The sequence below is a fragment of the Canariomyces notabilis genome (genome assembly GCF_033297395.1).
Source record: "Canariomyces notabilis strain CBS 508.74 unplaced genomic scaffold N656scaffold_2, whole genome shotgun sequence".
In the NCBI taxonomy this organism is placed as follows: domain Eukaryota; kingdom Fungi; phylum Ascomycota; class Sordariomycetes; order Sordariales; family Chaetomiaceae; genus Canariomyces; species Canariomyces notabilis.
Genome location: NW_027041824.1, coordinates 111,853 through 128,805, shown reverse-complemented (window position 1 = coordinate 128,805; position 16,953 = coordinate 111,853). Strand labels below are relative to the sequence as shown.

Genomic DNA, 16,953 nt, shown 5'->3' with positions numbered 1-16,953 from the left:
CTCCTGACCGCCATCTCCCCGTGAGGTCGGAAAAAAGGCCGTTGAGCCGGGCGATTCTCGCTCGAGTCTATGCCTGCATCGGCGCCATGCTGAGTATCTTGCTCCACTTCTTCTTCCGCAGCTCTTGTCCCACAACCCCGTTGACCCGAGAGCCGATGGGGTCTCCAGCCCTGTTTATCAGGACGCACGCGTTGTCGTCGAACTTGATAACGCTGCCGTCTCGTCGCTGGACTCGCTGTTTTGTCCGGACAACCACGGCGTGCCGCATGTCACCGCGTTTGACCTTTGACGATGAGGAGCCGCCCATGCCCTCTCCCGCTGAGGGTCTCTGTTTCTGTACGACAACCACTATCCTGTCGCCTGCGAAAATGCCGGTCAGCGCAAGTCCAGGAGTCTAAGATCGGGGGCCGAGTGCGTACCGATGGATGCGTGTCGTTTTTGGCCGACAATCATGGCGCACTCGACAACCGCGGCGCCGGAGTTGTCGATGCAGTTGAGCATCGTCTGCGAACCAGCCTGTCAGCGAGACCACTTTGTAACGTAGCATAATCACAAACCTTTAATTGAATCATCTTGGCTCGACCGACTCCAGCACGGCGCCGCAAGTAAAGATGTTGACGATGGGACTTGGAGGACGAGTCTGGGTCCAAGAACCAACTGCTGGCCAATGCCGAGCCTTGGAAAATTGATCGCGCGGTGTTTATTGTTAGCGCGCGAGGCTGACCAGCCTCGATTATTCACCAATCAGAGGGCTTCTGCAAGCTCTTTAACTCTCTGGTCTTGGCTTGCAGGGGGAGCGAGGATCTAACGTTCAGTTCGTGAACAATTGCGGACAGATGGAGAGTTGTATCGATACCACCACTCGTGAGAAATAACCTACATCTACTCCATATACTCTATACAGAAACAGTAGCCTGAATATTCGTAGAGCAGTCCTTGCGAGGCTGGAGTCTTTTATTTGCGCGTACGAAGTATGATTTAAAAGCAGCAGACTCAACCCGAACTGGATCTGTATTGAATCCACTTGTTCCTGCGCGGTTGGGGGTCTTGCTTTCCATGTTGCGCTGGACTCGCCTAGCCACCCGAATTTCCACGGCAACAACATGCCCGTGGAAGGAGTTGAATGCAATTCCCTGCAATCCCTCCTTCCTGCATTTCCCAATCCCATTCGTACTTCGTTATCACCTTCCACAGTCATTCCTCCGTCTGCGCAACTCAGAATTTCCGTGATTTAGCGGACAAAGACGACTGCATCATCCTCCCATTCTTTTCGCTGTTCTTACCTCTCCCCAGTTCGGAATTCCCTTGGCCGGCCAGTCAAGCCGTCAAAAACCCGACAGCTTTACCTAACTTTACCCTTGTAACAATTCCTCGGGTACCGGCCAGTGGTTGTCCGGACATATGACGACAGTCCGCCTGGCCGACAACCGGTTTCCATTGGGCTGCTAATTCTAAATATTGGAGGGTGTCCTTCCCTTTGCGACGCCCCGTTCACACGTCGAGCGCAGCTGAAGGCTGAGGTGAGCGCTTGCCATTGCATTCGGCTCGCATCTTGCGACCGCCCCAGCCGCTGCGGGCTTTGCCCCGTTCGCTGCTCCGTCGCATCGGGGAAGGGGATTGCTTGGACCCTCTTGTCGCATGAAGAAGGTCGTGCATGGAAAGCTGACCGTCGTCCGTCCCTTCGCTTCGCAGCGCCGGCTTTGCGCATCCACTCCTTTCAACCTGGTTTTATTTTTGTTCACCGGCACAGGTGGCCGCCAGTTTGCCATCACCCCAACAGCCATTCAGTCCCCATCTACGACCGCATCCTCGACCTTTTGCGCATGCGACAACACTGCACCCTCCGCTACGTGAAGTTTGGGCGACCATGACCCGGACGTCCACGCCCACGGGCAAGAAGCCCCGGCTCACCCTTGCGCAGCTTGCTGCTTATGATGACATCTTGACGGATGCGCTCGTCGACCATGTGAGATCCCCTAACTCAACTCATAATTGAGATCCATGAGGTTAACGCCGATCAACAGGCATTCTACTGGACGACAATTCCCAAGAACCGTAACTCTTACCACCCTTCACGCGGCATCAAGGAGGATGAAATTACCAAGATCATCCAGACGCATCTTATCGTCAACCCGGAACCTCTTGTCGCCGAGGAGAAACTGCTAGCTACCGATGGATTGAGAAGGTTTTACAGCTCACTTAAAACACCCAAGGAGAGGGACGACTTCAAAGCGCACCTTCGACGGTACATGTCAATCTATCTTCCGGACTGCCCGTTCGAGGTCAATGCGACAAATCGGTACACCATTGTCACATTCGAAGCCAGCATAACTGCGCGCCGATACATAAAGCGCAATGAGACAGTTAAGTACTTGACTGGCATCCAGGTGGTGATCACGCCAGAGGAGGAGGCCGAGATGGCTCTGCGCAAAAAGGATTTTAGTCTCGTGGTGAGCAGCCGGAGCAAGTCGACCAGCTTGTTCATGGGTCCCGCTAGATTTGCAAACCATGACTGCAGAGCAAATGCCCGGCTCGTTACTTGCGGCCAGGCAGGCATCGAAATCAGGGCGTGCAGGGACATCGACGTTGGGGAAGAAATCACCGTTACGTACGGTGAGAGCTACTTCGGCGAAAACAACTGCGAATGCTTGTGCCAGACGTGCGAGGAAAATCTGGCAAATGGCTGGAAACCTTGGGACGCGGCCAACTCAGTTCAGAAGAGCATTGAAGAAGACCTGACTGTCGTTGCTCAGGGCTACTCATTGCGCAAACGGAGGAGGGACGAAAGCTCTGCCGGCCGGAGTTCTCGTACTCCGTCAGTTACGCCCGACATCCGCCCACGCATTCTCAAGAGGCAGCGAAGCCAGAGGATGATGGGAGACAGGGCGTCAACGACCGACTCTACAGAAGTTGACCGGATGGACGGCCCTTACCCTGGCCAGAAGCGCCATTGGGAATCTCTCGGGACACCGCCCGTCACACCTGCGAAACGACTTAAGACAAGCCATTACGAGGTCAATCCAATTCCGTTACCCTCAGCCATGTCAAGGGGGTGCTCGGACACAGAGACTTCTCGTAGCCCGTTTTCGTCGGAATGCGACAACGGTGATATGACCGAAGCGACTTCTCCCGAAACGGAAAACCCCGACCCTCTCATTCCGTCACCGGAAATGACGCCGGCAAAGCAGCCTGTCGAGACTCTTAAGCGGGAAGAGAGCACCAGCGCGGCTGAGGATCCGGATCAAGAGCAATCATTGGTGGTCCTTCCGAAAACGGAGAGCCTTAGTTTCCCCGAAGTCACGATCCTCGATTCTGCGACACAAGGCAGCTCGAGGAACCCAGGAGAGGCGGGTGCGCTCGATGGCGATGCACCTTGTGCAGGATCTTCGACCGTCAGCGTTCTGGACGACAAGTCCACGCCCAAGGCAAGAGCATCCAGGGCGAAATCGAAACAACAAGATTCTCGACAGGACTTACCTGACCCTGCGGGCAAACGGCGGACTCCGGGTGATTACACCTTGACACCTGTCCTGCTTTCAGAACCAGAGACGGCGTGGGTTCACTGCACCAACTGCAACACTGCATTCGTGCAGAGAGATGCCTACTTTACAAGGGCCAACTGTTCCCGATGCGAACGCCATTCTAAGCTTTACGGCTATGTCTGGCCAAAGACGGAGCCTGCTGGACCAGGTGACAAGGAAGAGCGTGTGCTTGATCACAGGACAATCAATCGCTTCCTAGGGCCCGAAGACGAGGCCAAGGTTCGAGGCAGGAAATCTTGGAGGGAACGGTTGGGTTCGCGGAACGAGTCGGTTCAATCTTGTGAGCAGGCAGAGGAACGTGGACGAGCGAGGGTGAGGAATAGACAGGGCGACGAGCCCGGGGCTAAAACCACGACCCCTAATGGAGTCCGCCGTAGTGGGAGGGCTCGGAGGGCGAGTACTAAAGCTTCAGCGGACTGACTCTTAATATGGTTTTGCGGGCACCATGCTGTCAGCATGTGCATGGCCTCATCTGGGTCTTGGGAAGGAGGATCATGGGAGGACTCTATGTGACGGAAGGCCGCAGCCTTCCCCTCGGCATTGGGATGCACGATACTAGTACCGAGTACTCCAGTGCCAATAATTATAGCTTAGCTGCATCTCGCACTAAATAAAGTACCATAATCCAGTTGTGCAGAGCCTCTCTCCTAAGTTTGCCTCTGCTCATTTCGACTCCACTATCTACAGGTTCGGTGGACAAACCCGACGCAGCAAACGCAATTCGCTTGATTGAAGCTCGGTTTGTTGGCCCAAGCTCCTTGATTAGCTTACCCGCCCCCAGCATTATTGCTCCACTTGACCCCTGGTCGCTGTGCCAATTCGTCTTGGCAGCAAAGCCCCTCGAAAGTCGAAACCAAACTCTCCATTTTTCGCAGCTACAACGTCTTTTGCGACGGGAGCCTTTTCGCTATTCAGCAGAACTACCTTCGTAGTTGCATTCAGTATTTCTCAATTCTCACCCTCTTTCAATTGCGTTCAACGCCGGCTTCAATACAAACCAGGGAATTGATTGTGCACATTTCGTCGCACGTCCGTAAAATTTCACACTCCTTGCTTTCGCAGCCGTCCTGCGAATCGAGTCTTTAGTCCGAACCAATCAATTCGTCCGATTCTCAACTTCACAATGGCGGACAGCTTCAACGAGGAGACCATGGTCAAGGATGCACCCAGAGGCGCGGCTGCCGACGTTGAGATGGCCGAGGGCGAAGCCGGCGCCGCGAGCGAAAACCCCAACGCCGAGCTTCCCTTTGCTGAAGGAGGCCCCGAGGACGCTCCCGCTCCGCGCACCACCTTCCTGCAATACCTGACAAGCCCCGTCGTTACCCTGCTTGTCGGGTCCGGCGAGAATGAAACCATCCTCACGGCTCACCAGGGTCTGCTCACCCGGAGCCCCTTCTTCGCAGAGGCCTGCGCCGAGTTTGTTGACGATGGTAGCGTGCGTCAATCCCTCACTTCCCTAGCCTCGAAACCCCCGCTATACCCAGAACCGACTGTGTGACGCTTGAAACAGCCTCGCCAGATCGAGCTCCCCGGCGAAGATCTCGACGCCATGGGCTGCTTCCTCGAGTTCCTGTACACGGCCGACTACTTCCCCAGGAAGGTGCCCGGGCAGCGCACGCTCGAGAAGGACCCCTCGACCCCCGAGGTGGACATGACGGGCGAGCAGCTCCTCAAGCATGCTAAGGTCTACACCCTTGCGGACAAGTTCGGCCTTACGCACCTCAAGAACCTGGCGTCGAGCAAGATCCACTGCGTCAACTCGACGGCCAAGGGCGAGATCGCCTACGCCCGCTACATCTACCAGTTTACCCCGCCCACCGACACGGCCATCCGCGTGCCTGTCGCGAATTTCTGGGCCACGCGCAGTCACACGCTGCGCGCCGAGGCCGAGGACGAGTTCCGCGACTTGTGCCTGCAGTTCCCCCAGTTCGGCTACGACGTGCTCAGTAAGTTCTCTTGCCTCCCCCTTTGCAGAGTCCTGTGTGTAGTTCGCTCTGCTAACGGACCTCTCTCTCTCCTTCTACAGCCCGCGTGCTCGACGACAAGCTCAAGCGCGAGCGCAACGAGAAGATGCACCCCGGCGCCCCCGGCAGCGCGCGCAAGCGGCCCCGCCACAGCAGCACTACCCAGGCGTAGATCGCGCAATGAACGGAGAGGAAGAGAACGCGAAGCAATGGAACGCATATGCGGTCGCCGATCTCGGGTTCTTTTGCGTTGGACATTCCGGCGTGTTATTGCGATTTTCTTGCGACCTGGTGGTCTGTTTTCTGCTTTCGAAGCTTGAGCTGGGTATAAGGTTTCTGGGCTTACCAGTTTGCAAGTTGGCCAGGTGAAGCACCTTGCCACATGCCATTGCCGCTACTAGGCGCCCTCAGGAGATGGATTGATGGTTTTCAAGGGCGCGGGATAGTTCTTTCTTGAGGTCTGCTTCGTCCTGGGATCCGGCTGGGGATCCACTCGCTCGGGGAAGGGAGGGATTGCTTGTGAGTAATCAGCCTTTGCTAAGGCAATTCGCATTGGGTCGTTTCGTTAAGGTGTATTATAGGTCTTGTACGAATAAACACTCTATCTGAGGTACCCATCATCGTTGATGCGATACGACGATGCGCCGATAATGTGAGCAATGGTCTGTTTACTTATGGTGGCATCGTCGTTGGAGCTAATATAGTATGGCTGTTTTGCTCATTTCGTCACTATTCAATAGCCTGCCCGGCTAGCTCAATCGGTAGAGCGTGAGACTCTTAAGGGTTCTCCGTAATCTCAAGGTTGTGGGTTCGACCCCCACGTCGGGCTCAATTCCCGATCTGCGATCATTTTTTTGGTTTTATTTTTTTTTCCCACTCTTTTTATCGTCTTTAGCTCTGTCGATAGCTGAGGTAGCTTGTTGGAATGCAGAAAATGCAGTAGTGTTACTGCTTGCCTGCGGTCAAATGCTAAGGAATACAGTAACCGTATAGTTGTCACAATGTTCGAAGAGCCACCTATACCGCACACCACCACTGCATGCAGGGACACTATGATGACGGTGTCTTGAGTACGAAGATGGAGAGCGGTATAAACTGTTATCAAAATTGTCCTTAGGAAGAGGATGGCCCAAGGCCTTTTTTTGTATTTGATGTTACCACTAAAAGGATCCAGATGTTCAAACCAGTTCTTGTCAAGTGTTGTGACTGTTCACTGTTGTCCCAAAGCAGGCTATTCACCCATTCACTCCTAACAGTACAAGACCAGGAGATCACTGGTACCAGGCAGCATCACCGTGGTTTCCAAAGCCATCAGGAGAATTCTTCAACGCTCTCCACATCCAGCCTAAGATCCCAAAGGATGGCTTGGCTACGCTGCACAGTGAAAGGCAACTAGTAGTGCGAAACTGCGAGCTCGTCTGAAGGTATAAGCTTTAGAGACAGAATCATGAAAAGGAAGGCAAGGGCAGTAAAGTCAGACCCGAGATATCGAACAGAACTCGCTCAACTTTTCACTAGCAAATCGAGAACGAATTGGTATCAACAACACCAGTTAACTCGCTGTCGAGGCCTCCCAAACTCTGAGAAAGGGTCCTGACCCAGATTCGCAGATAGACATTGCTGGGTAGCGGCTTGAAAACTGGGATGGATGAAATCCCGAACTCCAGGGTTCTTGTGCCGTTCCGGTGTTCCTTGGTAGACCAGCCGAGAGGGTCGGTTCCTGCTCTGTCATGCTCGGCGAAGAGAGCCACAGCAGCGAATACCCCGTCTCTGGGTGCCTCTGGCAGCGTGGCCCTCACCACCATGGCCGGTGTTATGAGCAGGGGGTCAGAGCTCTGTATGCTCCTTGGTGGCTGCACGTAAACAGTAAGCGTTGCCATGTTTAGCTCGATGGTGAAGCCTGGAGTGGTCAGAGGCTGGACACTGGGGTGTTCCTTGAAGTTGCCCTTAGCCAGACGTTCTTTGGGCATTTATTAGCTGAATTAGCTGCTACTTTCCTCTTTATTCAGTTTTTTCGCTGGTTACGAGAGACATCGCCCCGTTTACTTCTCCAGCGTATCACATGCCTGAGATTACCAACCGAGCCACGACTCGCGGTGGGAATGGTTGAGGAACACAGCTATATCACAGGTGTATCTACCCTGAAACGAAAAATGATGTCGGACAGGAAAGAGGTGATTGCTAATACTCCAAACTTTTGACCCATCCTGCCATGGCGCAACTCAACCTCTATTTCCTGGAGGATCTTGGGCATCGTTATGCCTAAAGATAGTACGAAAAGCGCCAGAATGCAGCTTCAAACTGCCCTGATGTACATCCGGTCAGTACTCAGAGTTGTGTTAGTAGCTCTGAACGTCCGGGGAAGTGCATATGCTCACTTCTTACTCACCTCATGACAGAGTGCATTCGAATGTTGCAAGGACTGTCTAGATGAGGGCGTCTTTGGCTCGTATAACTGAATGCTTGGATACTAACATATCGAATCTCCGAGCCTGATTTTGGACAGGGCTCGCGGCTGGTTCGGGTCTACGAGTCCCCAAACCCGATTCACATTATCAGCTACTAGTAACCGAGTGTGTTTTGTAGTCGTGTTACCTACTAGGTAACCCCATCCATGGTATGAATCAGATAGTGAGTTTACTAGTAATCAACCGACCAGGAGCGAGACTCCATGCCTGCAACCCATACCACATGATGTCCCACCAGTCATTCCATGCTTAGATAAAGAACATAAATCATCAATTCGACTGTTGTCAGAGGGAAATGCCCTGTTGCTCGTCTCCGAGTCCGAGTTAGGTAGTGTAGAATGTTCATGAGACCACACCACATACAATGTCCACATACAATGTCAACTACTTCATGATTCATGGGACTCTAATTCGAGTATTGGATATGCCATGAACTGACTTACCCAGATTTGCCACTATTTCCTTGGAAAGCAAAGATCCTGAGGAAACTGGGTCATTAGCAAGAACTCAACCGCCTGGACTTCTTCAGCCCCTGAATCCTTTGTGGTATGGGCCACGGATAGAACGTACGCTAACAAGATGCCGTGGATAACGTCATGGCGGGATATCGTTACTCCATCTTTTCTCAGATTCCAGCTACATACCCAGCTCAAACACACTAGCAGACATTGGATGCTGCCGGATGCTATTGTAAGAGCAGCTTTTCTGGGCCCTATGCAAGGATCTGATCTATTTTTGACGCGCGGAAGAAGGAGATGGCACTGTACCAGCTGGAGTTGGGAAGAGATGTCATGTCTTACCCATCCTGATAGGAACGAGGAGTGGAGGTGCTTGTGATAGACAAGCGATACGAGTTTCTTGCATACAGGGTGTGGAAGTAAGGTATCTCGGTGTACGTGTGTCGTGTGACGAGGCCAGTGAACCAGAACACACAGCGAGTAAAACAAGCAACGAATACGAGGTAATGATGGTGCCATCTTACGGGCGACATGGCAATGAACATGGCAATCAGCCAAGATGGTCAACGAGACTGAAGCAGATAACGAAGGACCATGGACTTGCTGACTGGACTCTAATCTGGAAATAAAGCGTTGGAAATTACCGGTACCTCTTAACTTAGTACAAACAGCCAATTGGCTCTATAACGTGAACGAACCTTTCAGCCATGCCGTCGTCATGCCACGGAATGAACGTAGCAAGATACGCTAAAAAGTGTTGAACAGAGAAATAACCATACAGATCCCATGAACCACTCCCATGTTGCTCGCCAATCCGCCCACTTTAGTGAAACAATACAGAGCAAGCAATAGCCCCAGCCGTCATACACGTCGTTCCCCCTAAACCTGCTGCAAGAACTGCATAACTTTCTCCCTCTCCTCAACTGGCATGACGCGCAACACATCGCGCACCCCTCTCCAGCCAGCACCCTGTGAGGGATCCCCGCTCGAGCTGCTGCCGGCACGAATGAGGTTCTGCATCTCGGCGGCCAGGGCTTCGGCCCTGAGATTCTCCGCCTTCTCCTGGATCAATTTCCGGTTCTCTTCATACCACATCGCCACATCCCGATCGTTCTTTCGGAAGTCGGGGATGCCGCTCCACGCCTCAAGGATGTCAAGGTGACGTTGGCGATCCTGAGGGGGAACGGAAGTCATAGAAGGCGTGGCTCCCTTGCCGGCGGGAGCGGTTGCAGCTGCGATACGCCGGAGAATGTACTCCTCGTTGAGCCTTCTGCGCACACGCCAGTAGAAGAAGCGGCGAGCCTCACGCCACTCCAAAACCTCTCGGATGACACCCTTGGCTTTCATCCGCCCAGCGCGGTCGTGCAAGTCAGCAAACTGCAAGCTGATCTGGGCGTAGACGGGCAGAAGGTGCTGCTCCCGTTCAGTCATCTTTTGTTTGATAGCATCCTTCTCTTCCTTTGACAGACTATTGTCCGCGATCTGCTTCTTGAGACTGGCATAGAGCGGGTCCAGGCGAGCCATCGTCTCCAGCTGCTTGTCCTTGCGATACTTGATGCCGATGATGCCTTCGGGCTCCAGCACACCGCCCCGAGCCTCCACATCTGCGTACATCTCCATGGCCACCGGGTTGATAGTTGGATCGACGACGACCCACGATCCACCACGAAGTTCGCCAAACGGCGGGATGTAAATGAAGACGGGCTGCTCGAACTTGACCAAGGCATCCACAATGAAGGAGCCGTACTTGAGGACCTCGTTATACATGTCGCGCTGGCCGCCAGAGAAACCGCGCCAGTTGGCCAGGATCATTAGTGGCAGCTGCTCGCCATTGTTGAAGTCGTTGATGGCCTGAGCCGTCTTGAACGCCGAGTTGGGATACCAGACACCGCCGGCCTCGTTGATCACCTGCTCAATCGAATCGGGGTTGGCTGGGTCAGCTGGGGTGACATTCTCCACCGACCTGTTCTCGACCGCGATGACACCCATCGGAATGCCAGCCAGACGGGCACGGCCCACCACCACCGTCCGTGCCCAGCCACCAAGTGTCTCAACGAAGGAGTCCTTGTCGAATAGACCAGGCTGGAAGCCATCGTCGTCCTCCTTGCCAGCAATCATCCATCTCACATCGTAAGGCTGCCTTTGAGGCGGGGTATAGACGACGTCGCGGTCCCATGTATCGATGCTCGGGCTGATGGGTACCGGGCTGTTGCGCTTTTCTGGCACAAAGGAGAGCCATTCAACTATCTTAGACACGCCGGCGAAGTCATCCTCGGCAGTCAAGTGGGAGACGCCGTTACGATACATGATTTGAGTACCGCCGAGCTGGAGGTTGGACGTGTAGACCTCGCGTCCAAGCAGATTATTGAGCGCCGGTGCACCGGTGAGAATGATCGGTTGGCCTTCAATTTGCACAGCACGCTGGCCGAGGCGGACAAGATAAGCGCCGATACCTGTAACAAGTCAATTCGTGATCAAGGGGTGTAAAACTGTCACTCGATCAAGCACTTACCCACTGAGCGGCAAGTAACAAGGGTGCAGGTGAAGATGTCGTTGTAGGCCCTGCTCGTTGCGCCGGCAATCAAACCAGACCCGCGTAAGCACTCAACTCCCAGACCATCCTCAGAGCCGACAATGGTCACGATCTTGTGGCGCTTTTCTCCGTCTTCAGTGATCTCTTCCGTGATAACCTCATTCTCGAACCGACTTTTGGCCGCATCGTCAAGATAGAGGTACTTGAATCCAGCCTCTGGTTTTTGAGGGTCATTCCAAGCCACGTTGAAGTAGGGCATCAGTTCGTTTGCGAGACCCAGGCGCGCACCGGAGTTGGCCGAAAGATAGATGCGAGGAATGCCCAGCTTGCGGGCCAGCTCCGTGCACTTGAAGAAGAAGTTATCCTCCTTGGGGCCGAACGATCCAATGTTGAAGGTGATGTCGTTGGCAACCACGATGAATTTGCGGCCATTGGGGTACTCAGGAGTACGGGCATTGATCATCCATCCAACCATACCGCATGTGTTGGTACCGGGCTCACGGGCAACCTCGGTGAGATTGTCGTGGTCGTCGAGGACAAGCTCGCTGTAGTCAATGCATTCACCAACAGGTGGCTGCTTCTGAGCCATAGCCGGATGCTTCTTGACTGTGTTGGTCCAGCTGTTCTGAATGGCCTGGCGGAAGAGCTCTGGGAAATCGTAGACAAACTGAGTGCCCATTACGTGAGCCTTGTAACGCTTGGGCTGCAGCCAGTTCTTGGTTGGATAGGGCGTCGACACCGGAAGCAAGTGCATGGACCCAATCTTCGTGGTTCCACCAACTGAGTGGAACACCCATTCGCCCTTCTCCGACTTGCGCTCCTGATAAAGTTCGATTTGGATGACATAGCCCGAGGTGTTGGTGATTATGACGCGCAAGGGGTACGCCATACCGGTGGACGGATCTGTGCAAATGATGCGAATTTCGACTTGAGCAACACGCAGCCGCCAGCCGCGAAGGCCAAACCTGTCCAGGAAGCCCTGCAGAGACTGCTCAACCTCCTTCGGTTCTAACTGGAAGACAGGCGTGAAGTTGATGAACATGTGGTTGAGATCCGAGTTTGTGGTGCCGATGATTTCGAGGGCGTCAAAGATATCGTTGATCACACGGTCCGCTTCGGAAGCCAAGTACTTCGCCGTGGGCATCTCGTCATCCCGAAGCCGGCCGGGGCGGATGACTGCGCGGGTGAAGAATCGCCTGTCCGCCTCGACGCCCTTGCCAATACCCTCGTAGACGTGGATGTTCTTGTTTTCGGTGAAAACAGGCGTGATTTTGAACTTGGAAAGGCGTCCCAGTTCGAGCTGGAATGCAAGGGCTGGCTCACAATGACGGATGCTGTCGTCCTCCACGTACTCTGGTCCACGGAACGTATAGTAGCTAGGGTACGACCCGTCATTCCGACCGCAGACAAACGTTAAACGGCGGACGCGGCGAGCTAGGAGCTGCTCCTTGAACTGCAGAACCAAGGGGTGGAGGTCCTTAAGCATCTGATCATCGCTGCGGCCCTCAACATCTCTGATGGCGATGTTCACCACCGATGACAGCTCCTCAGTGGTGTCTGCAGCGGAGGATGCCGCCGGTCGACGTTTGTCGCTGAGATCAGAGATCAAGCCAGGAGTCCCAGGACTCTTTTGACGCAAACCTGTCAACTTCGGAAGGGTCTCCAGCGCCTTACCCAAGACCTCATCCGCGTCTTCCAGATATTTGCAGGGAACAATAACACCCTTCCGCATGGGCTCGTCCTGAGTCTTATGATTCCAGTATGACATGTCGCTGATGGAAGTGATTCGTTTGAAGCTGGCATCATTAGCAATGGCGGGTGATGCGGGGGTAGCTGGTGCAGGAAGGCCGAACTCTGACTGGCCAATCTTGCGCAAAGCGAAGGTCCATGTCAGGAAGGCTGGGATCTGCGCGTCATCCGACTTGTACTCGATCTCTCTGAGATGATAAGCCCGGTAAGCGCGGCGGACATATACCTCCAGAGCAGCCAGAGATACCCAGGGGTCGTCATGAGCGAAGAACAGGGTGAGGACGTCGAAAACGGTGTACGTTGAGTCAACAACCTCCTTGATGTCTTCCAGCTTGGGGGTTCGGTGATTGAATCCCGTTTCGCCGTAGCGATTCTCGACAACCGATGAGCGAAGAATGTGCTCCATTTGCGCCTTCCTCTCCTCGAGTGAAGGCAGAGCGCACTGGATAAGGATCTCGCGGGCCTTGAGTGATACCTTTGCGGTTTGGCGAGACTCCAACTCAGCCATCCGTTGAAGGACAGGCCGAAGATACGGGGCGATGTTGCCGACGTTCGGTTTATTTGGACGGTACTCGTCGAGAATCGCCAGCACTAGTGAGTTCTTCGCCGCAACCCTACTGTGTGAAAGAACCGTCTGGACAACCTTGGAAATGTCGTCCTTGTTCTCGTCCCGAAGCCTCAGGATGGCCTCCTCATCCTGTATGCGGCGACCCGAGAACTGACATTCAACATCTGCGTACATGGATAGGAGGTCCGCGATTGCATTGAGTTCTCGGGCTTTCTGGCCATTGATGTACATGTCAAGCACAGCAGTCAGTGGGGCAAGTGTGGACTTGAGCAGGTTGGCATCGATGTCAGAAGCGATGTTGTCGTCAATGAACTTCTGGAAAGCTTTGACCAGTGCCTTTGCCGGGAACTCGGCATGTCGCTGTTGGGCGCGCTCCAGGATCTGGGTGAACTGGGCATCGAGCTTCTGTGGCATACGAGCGTGAAGCGCCGAGAACTGGGCGGAGAATTCGCTGTAGGGCAGCTCTGGATTGCGGAGCACTTCGATCAGCTCCTTCAGAGTCTGAAGCATGATGACTTGGTTGTCGAAGCCCATGAGGATATTTCGAAGAGTGTTGTACAAGAAGGCGAATCGCTGTGCGGGCTTCTTGCCAACGTTGACAGGATTGCCGTATTCAGGGAGCTGACCCAAGAATGGCTGCGCTTGCTTAACACGGCTCGGGTCATCAAGAGCAAGAATACCCAGGATATCTCCAGCTTCGAGCGTGGCTCCCGGCTGCTTGATGAGCTGTACATAGCCATCCTCCTGGGCAACGAGAGGCATGTACATCTTCATGACTTCGACTTCGGCAAAAGTTTCACCGGCTCTGACATGCGCGCCATTCTCGACAGAGTACTTGACTAGCTTGCCAGGAGAAGGAGTCCGCAACTGTGTGGGGTCATTCTCCTGCTCAAGCAGGCATGTCTTACTGTCGACAGACATGCGCGTAGCTGCCACCTCCTCCTTCCAGTAGACATTGTGGCTGCGACCGTTGAGAAGGATGAGGAGGCCACCGTCGCTGAGCGCACGGACACCGACGGTACACTTGGAGCCGTTGATGAAAAGGTGGTAGCTGTCGGCGCTGGATCGCGTGACGGTGAACTTGTAACGGTATCCCTCGTAGATGAAGTCGACAGGGAATACAGTCTTGAGGATGTCCTTGGACGGCACCTGGCCCTTCTCCAGACCAGCGCGATATTCCGCAATGCAAGCTTCGCTCGCGATGTGAGCCTTGGTAACAGCACCGCAGACGACCGCAACCATGGGGTCGGGTCTCTCGGCTGTAAGCTTCTTGGAGATTAGCTCATCGAGCCAACCAGTCGTGATGGTATTCTCCTCGAAAGCCTCGGTCTCGAGCAGCTTGATTAGGTACTCGACAGTCGTGCGGAAATCACCCCGGATACTGAGCTCCTTCAGGGCAACAACCATGTGTTTCCTGGACGCCGCACGGTTCTCACCGTATGCGAAGATGTGGCCGAACTGCGAGTCAGAGAAGCTGTGGATACCACCGGCCGAGCCGACAGAGAAATAGCCCCAGGCGTTGGAGCTCGAGCGGAAGTTCAAGTCGTGGAGCACACCGTTTGACGGCTTGAAACCCTCGCCAGGATCTTCGGAAGTGATGCGGCACGCTGTTGTGTGGCCCTTGGGCTGAGGTCGCCGTTGGGATTTCTCGCTCTCCGGGTTCTTGAACTCAAAGTCGATCTCGGTGGCTGTTTTGGGATCGACGCCGTAGAGGAGTCTGATATCACGGATGCGGTGAAGGGGGAGACCCATGGCGACCTGAAGCTGCGCAGCAGGGAGATTGACTCCACTGACCATCTCGGTGGTAGGGTGCTCGACTTGCAACCGAGGATTCAGCTCCAAGAAGTAGAACTTGTCGTCAGCATGCGAGTAGAGGTACTCGACGGTTCCGGCAGAGACGTAACCGACCAGCTTGCCAAGCCGGACGGCGGCCTCCTCCATCGCCTTGAAGGTGCTGGGCTTAGCGATGGTGACGGGTGCTTCCTCGATAATCTTCTGGTGCCTCCTCTGGACCGAGCAATCTCTGCCAAAGAGGGAAATGTTGTTGCCATATTGATCCGCGAGCAGTTGAACCTCAAGATGCCGAGCACTGTCGGCCAACTTCATGACAAAAATTGGCGAACCGGGAATCTCGCTGGCTGCTGCCTTGTAGAGCTCCTCGAAGCGTGACTCGTCCATGACTTTCCGGATACCCTTGCCACCGCCTCCTTCTGATGCCTTGATCATGACCGGAAAGCCAATCTCCCGTGCTTTTTCCAGACCTTCTTGCCAGGAGGTTACGCACCCTTTGAGGTAAACGTGATCGGGGACGGTAACGATGCCCTTCTCATCGATCGCGACTTCGCTAACTCCTGACCCAGACCAGGGAATGCAGGGTACGTCGGCGTGCTGGGCAACGATGGTGGACGAAATCTTGTCACCGAGAGACCGCATAGCCGAGCCTGGTGGCCCGATGAAGACAATCTTCTTTGGTGACGCGGCCAGTGACTCTGGAAGTTTGGGATTTTCAGAAGCGTGACCCCTGTTATCTGGTCAGTTCGAATACCCGAATCGCCTGCCGGGGCCCAACTCACCATCCTGCCCAAACAGCGTGCACGTCCATGCGCTCTGCAACGTCCACAATGAGCTCAACGTTGGCGTAATTGTGGTTGTTTGTGCCTCCAGGAACCTCGACGTAGTGATCAGCCATTCGGATGTAGTCAGCATTGGCCTGCAGATCCTCAGGCGTGGCCATGACCGTGAACTTGATGGCTCGCTCGTCGCCAAACGTCTCGTATGCCCATTTCCGTACTGATCGGATCTCTTTGACGGCTGCAATACCATTATTGGCGATAAGGACCTGCCAGAAGGACATTGTTAGCCATACGAACGGTGATACGGGGAAAATAACCCAAGACCAAAATCCTGGCCATGTTTGAGTGGACCTACATTGGTGATTACAGTGTGACCGTCGTGGCTTGCAACGAAATCCTTCACTTTTGACGGAGGAGCGTTCTCCAGGCTGTTGCCACCGATGAAGTGTGCGGGCAAGTTGTGCTTTTCGGCATATGTCGCCTTGCCGTTGGCATGAACGCCGTTCAGGGCGCCGCTACCGTTTGTTTCTGCCATTGCTGCTACCCGCGGTGATGTTGTGGCAGAAAACAAGCCTAGTGTTTTCTAGAGTCTGTTGCAACGGCCGGAGTTCGGCGTCAAACTCGAGACAGGACTGCTGACAGTGGATCGGGGTATTTCCCGAATGGGGGGGACTGTCGGACTCCGATAAAGTTCTGGGGGCTGCAGCAGGTTAACTGGATGCAGCGCTGACTGACTGGCCCGCACTGTCAGCAATCCCCGACTTGGCACCTTGGAACTGGATATGAAGCAATACCGACCTCGATGCTCAGCGACAAGTGCTTGGGGAATGGACCTCTCGATTCGAAATACGCTTGCGCAGCGACCCGGGTATCTTCTAATCGCCGATTATTAGAGAGGGAGAGAGAGAAAGATGGGACCTGGACAGACGTCGAAAGAGAGATGCAAGCAGTTGTTAAAGTCCCGGTGCAGTGTCCCCTACTACAGGAAGGTGCTATGCATGAGCTGGGCATGGAAGAGGAAGGAATGAGAGGGAGAAGACTGGGAAATGGAGGGTTGATGAATGGGAATTTCCGAATTTCTGGTGGGACTGCACCCAT

General features: G+C 54.2%; 5 protein-coding genes and 1 non-coding gene across 6 annotated transcripts; 3 read left to right on the top strand and 3 right to left on the bottom strand.

Moving 5' to 3' along the window:
• Positions 1-67: 67 nt before the first annotated feature.
• N656DRAFT_834045 (ribosomal protein L14) lies at positions 68-936 on the bottom strand (the record flags this gene model as incomplete). The annotated part of the gene is made up of 3 exons (XM_064818709.1): positions 558-936; positions 420-504; positions 68-360 (listed from the first exon to the last, which is right to left on the bottom strand). The coding sequence occupies exons 1-3, from the start codon at positions 570-572 to the stop codon at positions 68-70; spliced, it is 393 nt and encodes a 130-aa protein (XP_064673588.1). The 5' UTR covers positions 573-936.
• Positions 937-1,403: 467 nt separating this feature from the next.
• Positions 1,404-1,810, bottom strand: N656DRAFT_774204 (uncharacterized protein). The gene has a single exon (XM_064814220.1). The coding sequence runs from the start codon at positions 1,654-1,656 to the stop codon at positions 1,492-1,494; it is 165 nt and encodes a 54-aa protein (XP_064673587.1). The 5' UTR covers positions 1,657-1,810; the 3' UTR covers positions 1,404-1,491.
• N656DRAFT_774203 (uncharacterized protein) lies at positions 1,691-4,189 on the top strand. Its single transcript, XM_064814219.1, has 2 exons — positions 1,691-1,966; positions 2,025-4,189. The coding sequence occupies exons 1-2, from the start codon at positions 1,868-1,870 to the stop codon at positions 3,960-3,962; spliced, it is 2,037 nt and encodes a 678-aa protein (XP_064673586.1). The 5' UTR covers positions 1,691-1,867; the 3' UTR covers positions 3,963-4,189.
• Positions 4,190-4,388: 199 nt separating this feature from the next.
• N656DRAFT_774202 (uncharacterized protein) lies at positions 4,389-6,119 on the top strand. Its single transcript, XM_064814218.1, has 3 exons — positions 4,389-4,977; positions 5,053-5,488; positions 5,569-6,119. Exons 1-3 carry the CDS (start codon positions 4,666-4,668, stop codon positions 5,676-5,678), a joined length of 858 nt encoding a protein of 285 aa, XP_064673585.1. The 5' UTR covers positions 4,389-4,665; the 3' UTR covers positions 5,679-6,119.
• A 130-nt stretch (positions 6,120-6,249) lies between these two features.
• Positions 6,250-6,335, top strand: N656DRAFT_t26. Its single transcript has one exon. It is a non-coding gene; the product is annotated as a tRNA-Lys (tRNA).
• Positions 6,336-9,311: 2,976 nt separating this feature from the next.
• N656DRAFT_701945 (uncharacterized protein) lies at positions 9,312-16,390 on the bottom strand (the record flags this gene model as incomplete). Its single annotated transcript, XM_064810982.1, has 4 exons — positions 9,312-10,885; positions 10,945-15,803; positions 15,856-16,121; positions 16,211-16,390. The coding sequence occupies 4 exons, from the start codon at positions 16,388-16,390 to the stop codon at positions 9,312-9,314; spliced, it is 6,879 nt and encodes a 2,292-aa protein (XP_064673584.1).
• Between the last annotated feature and the right edge of the window lie 563 nt (positions 16,391-16,953).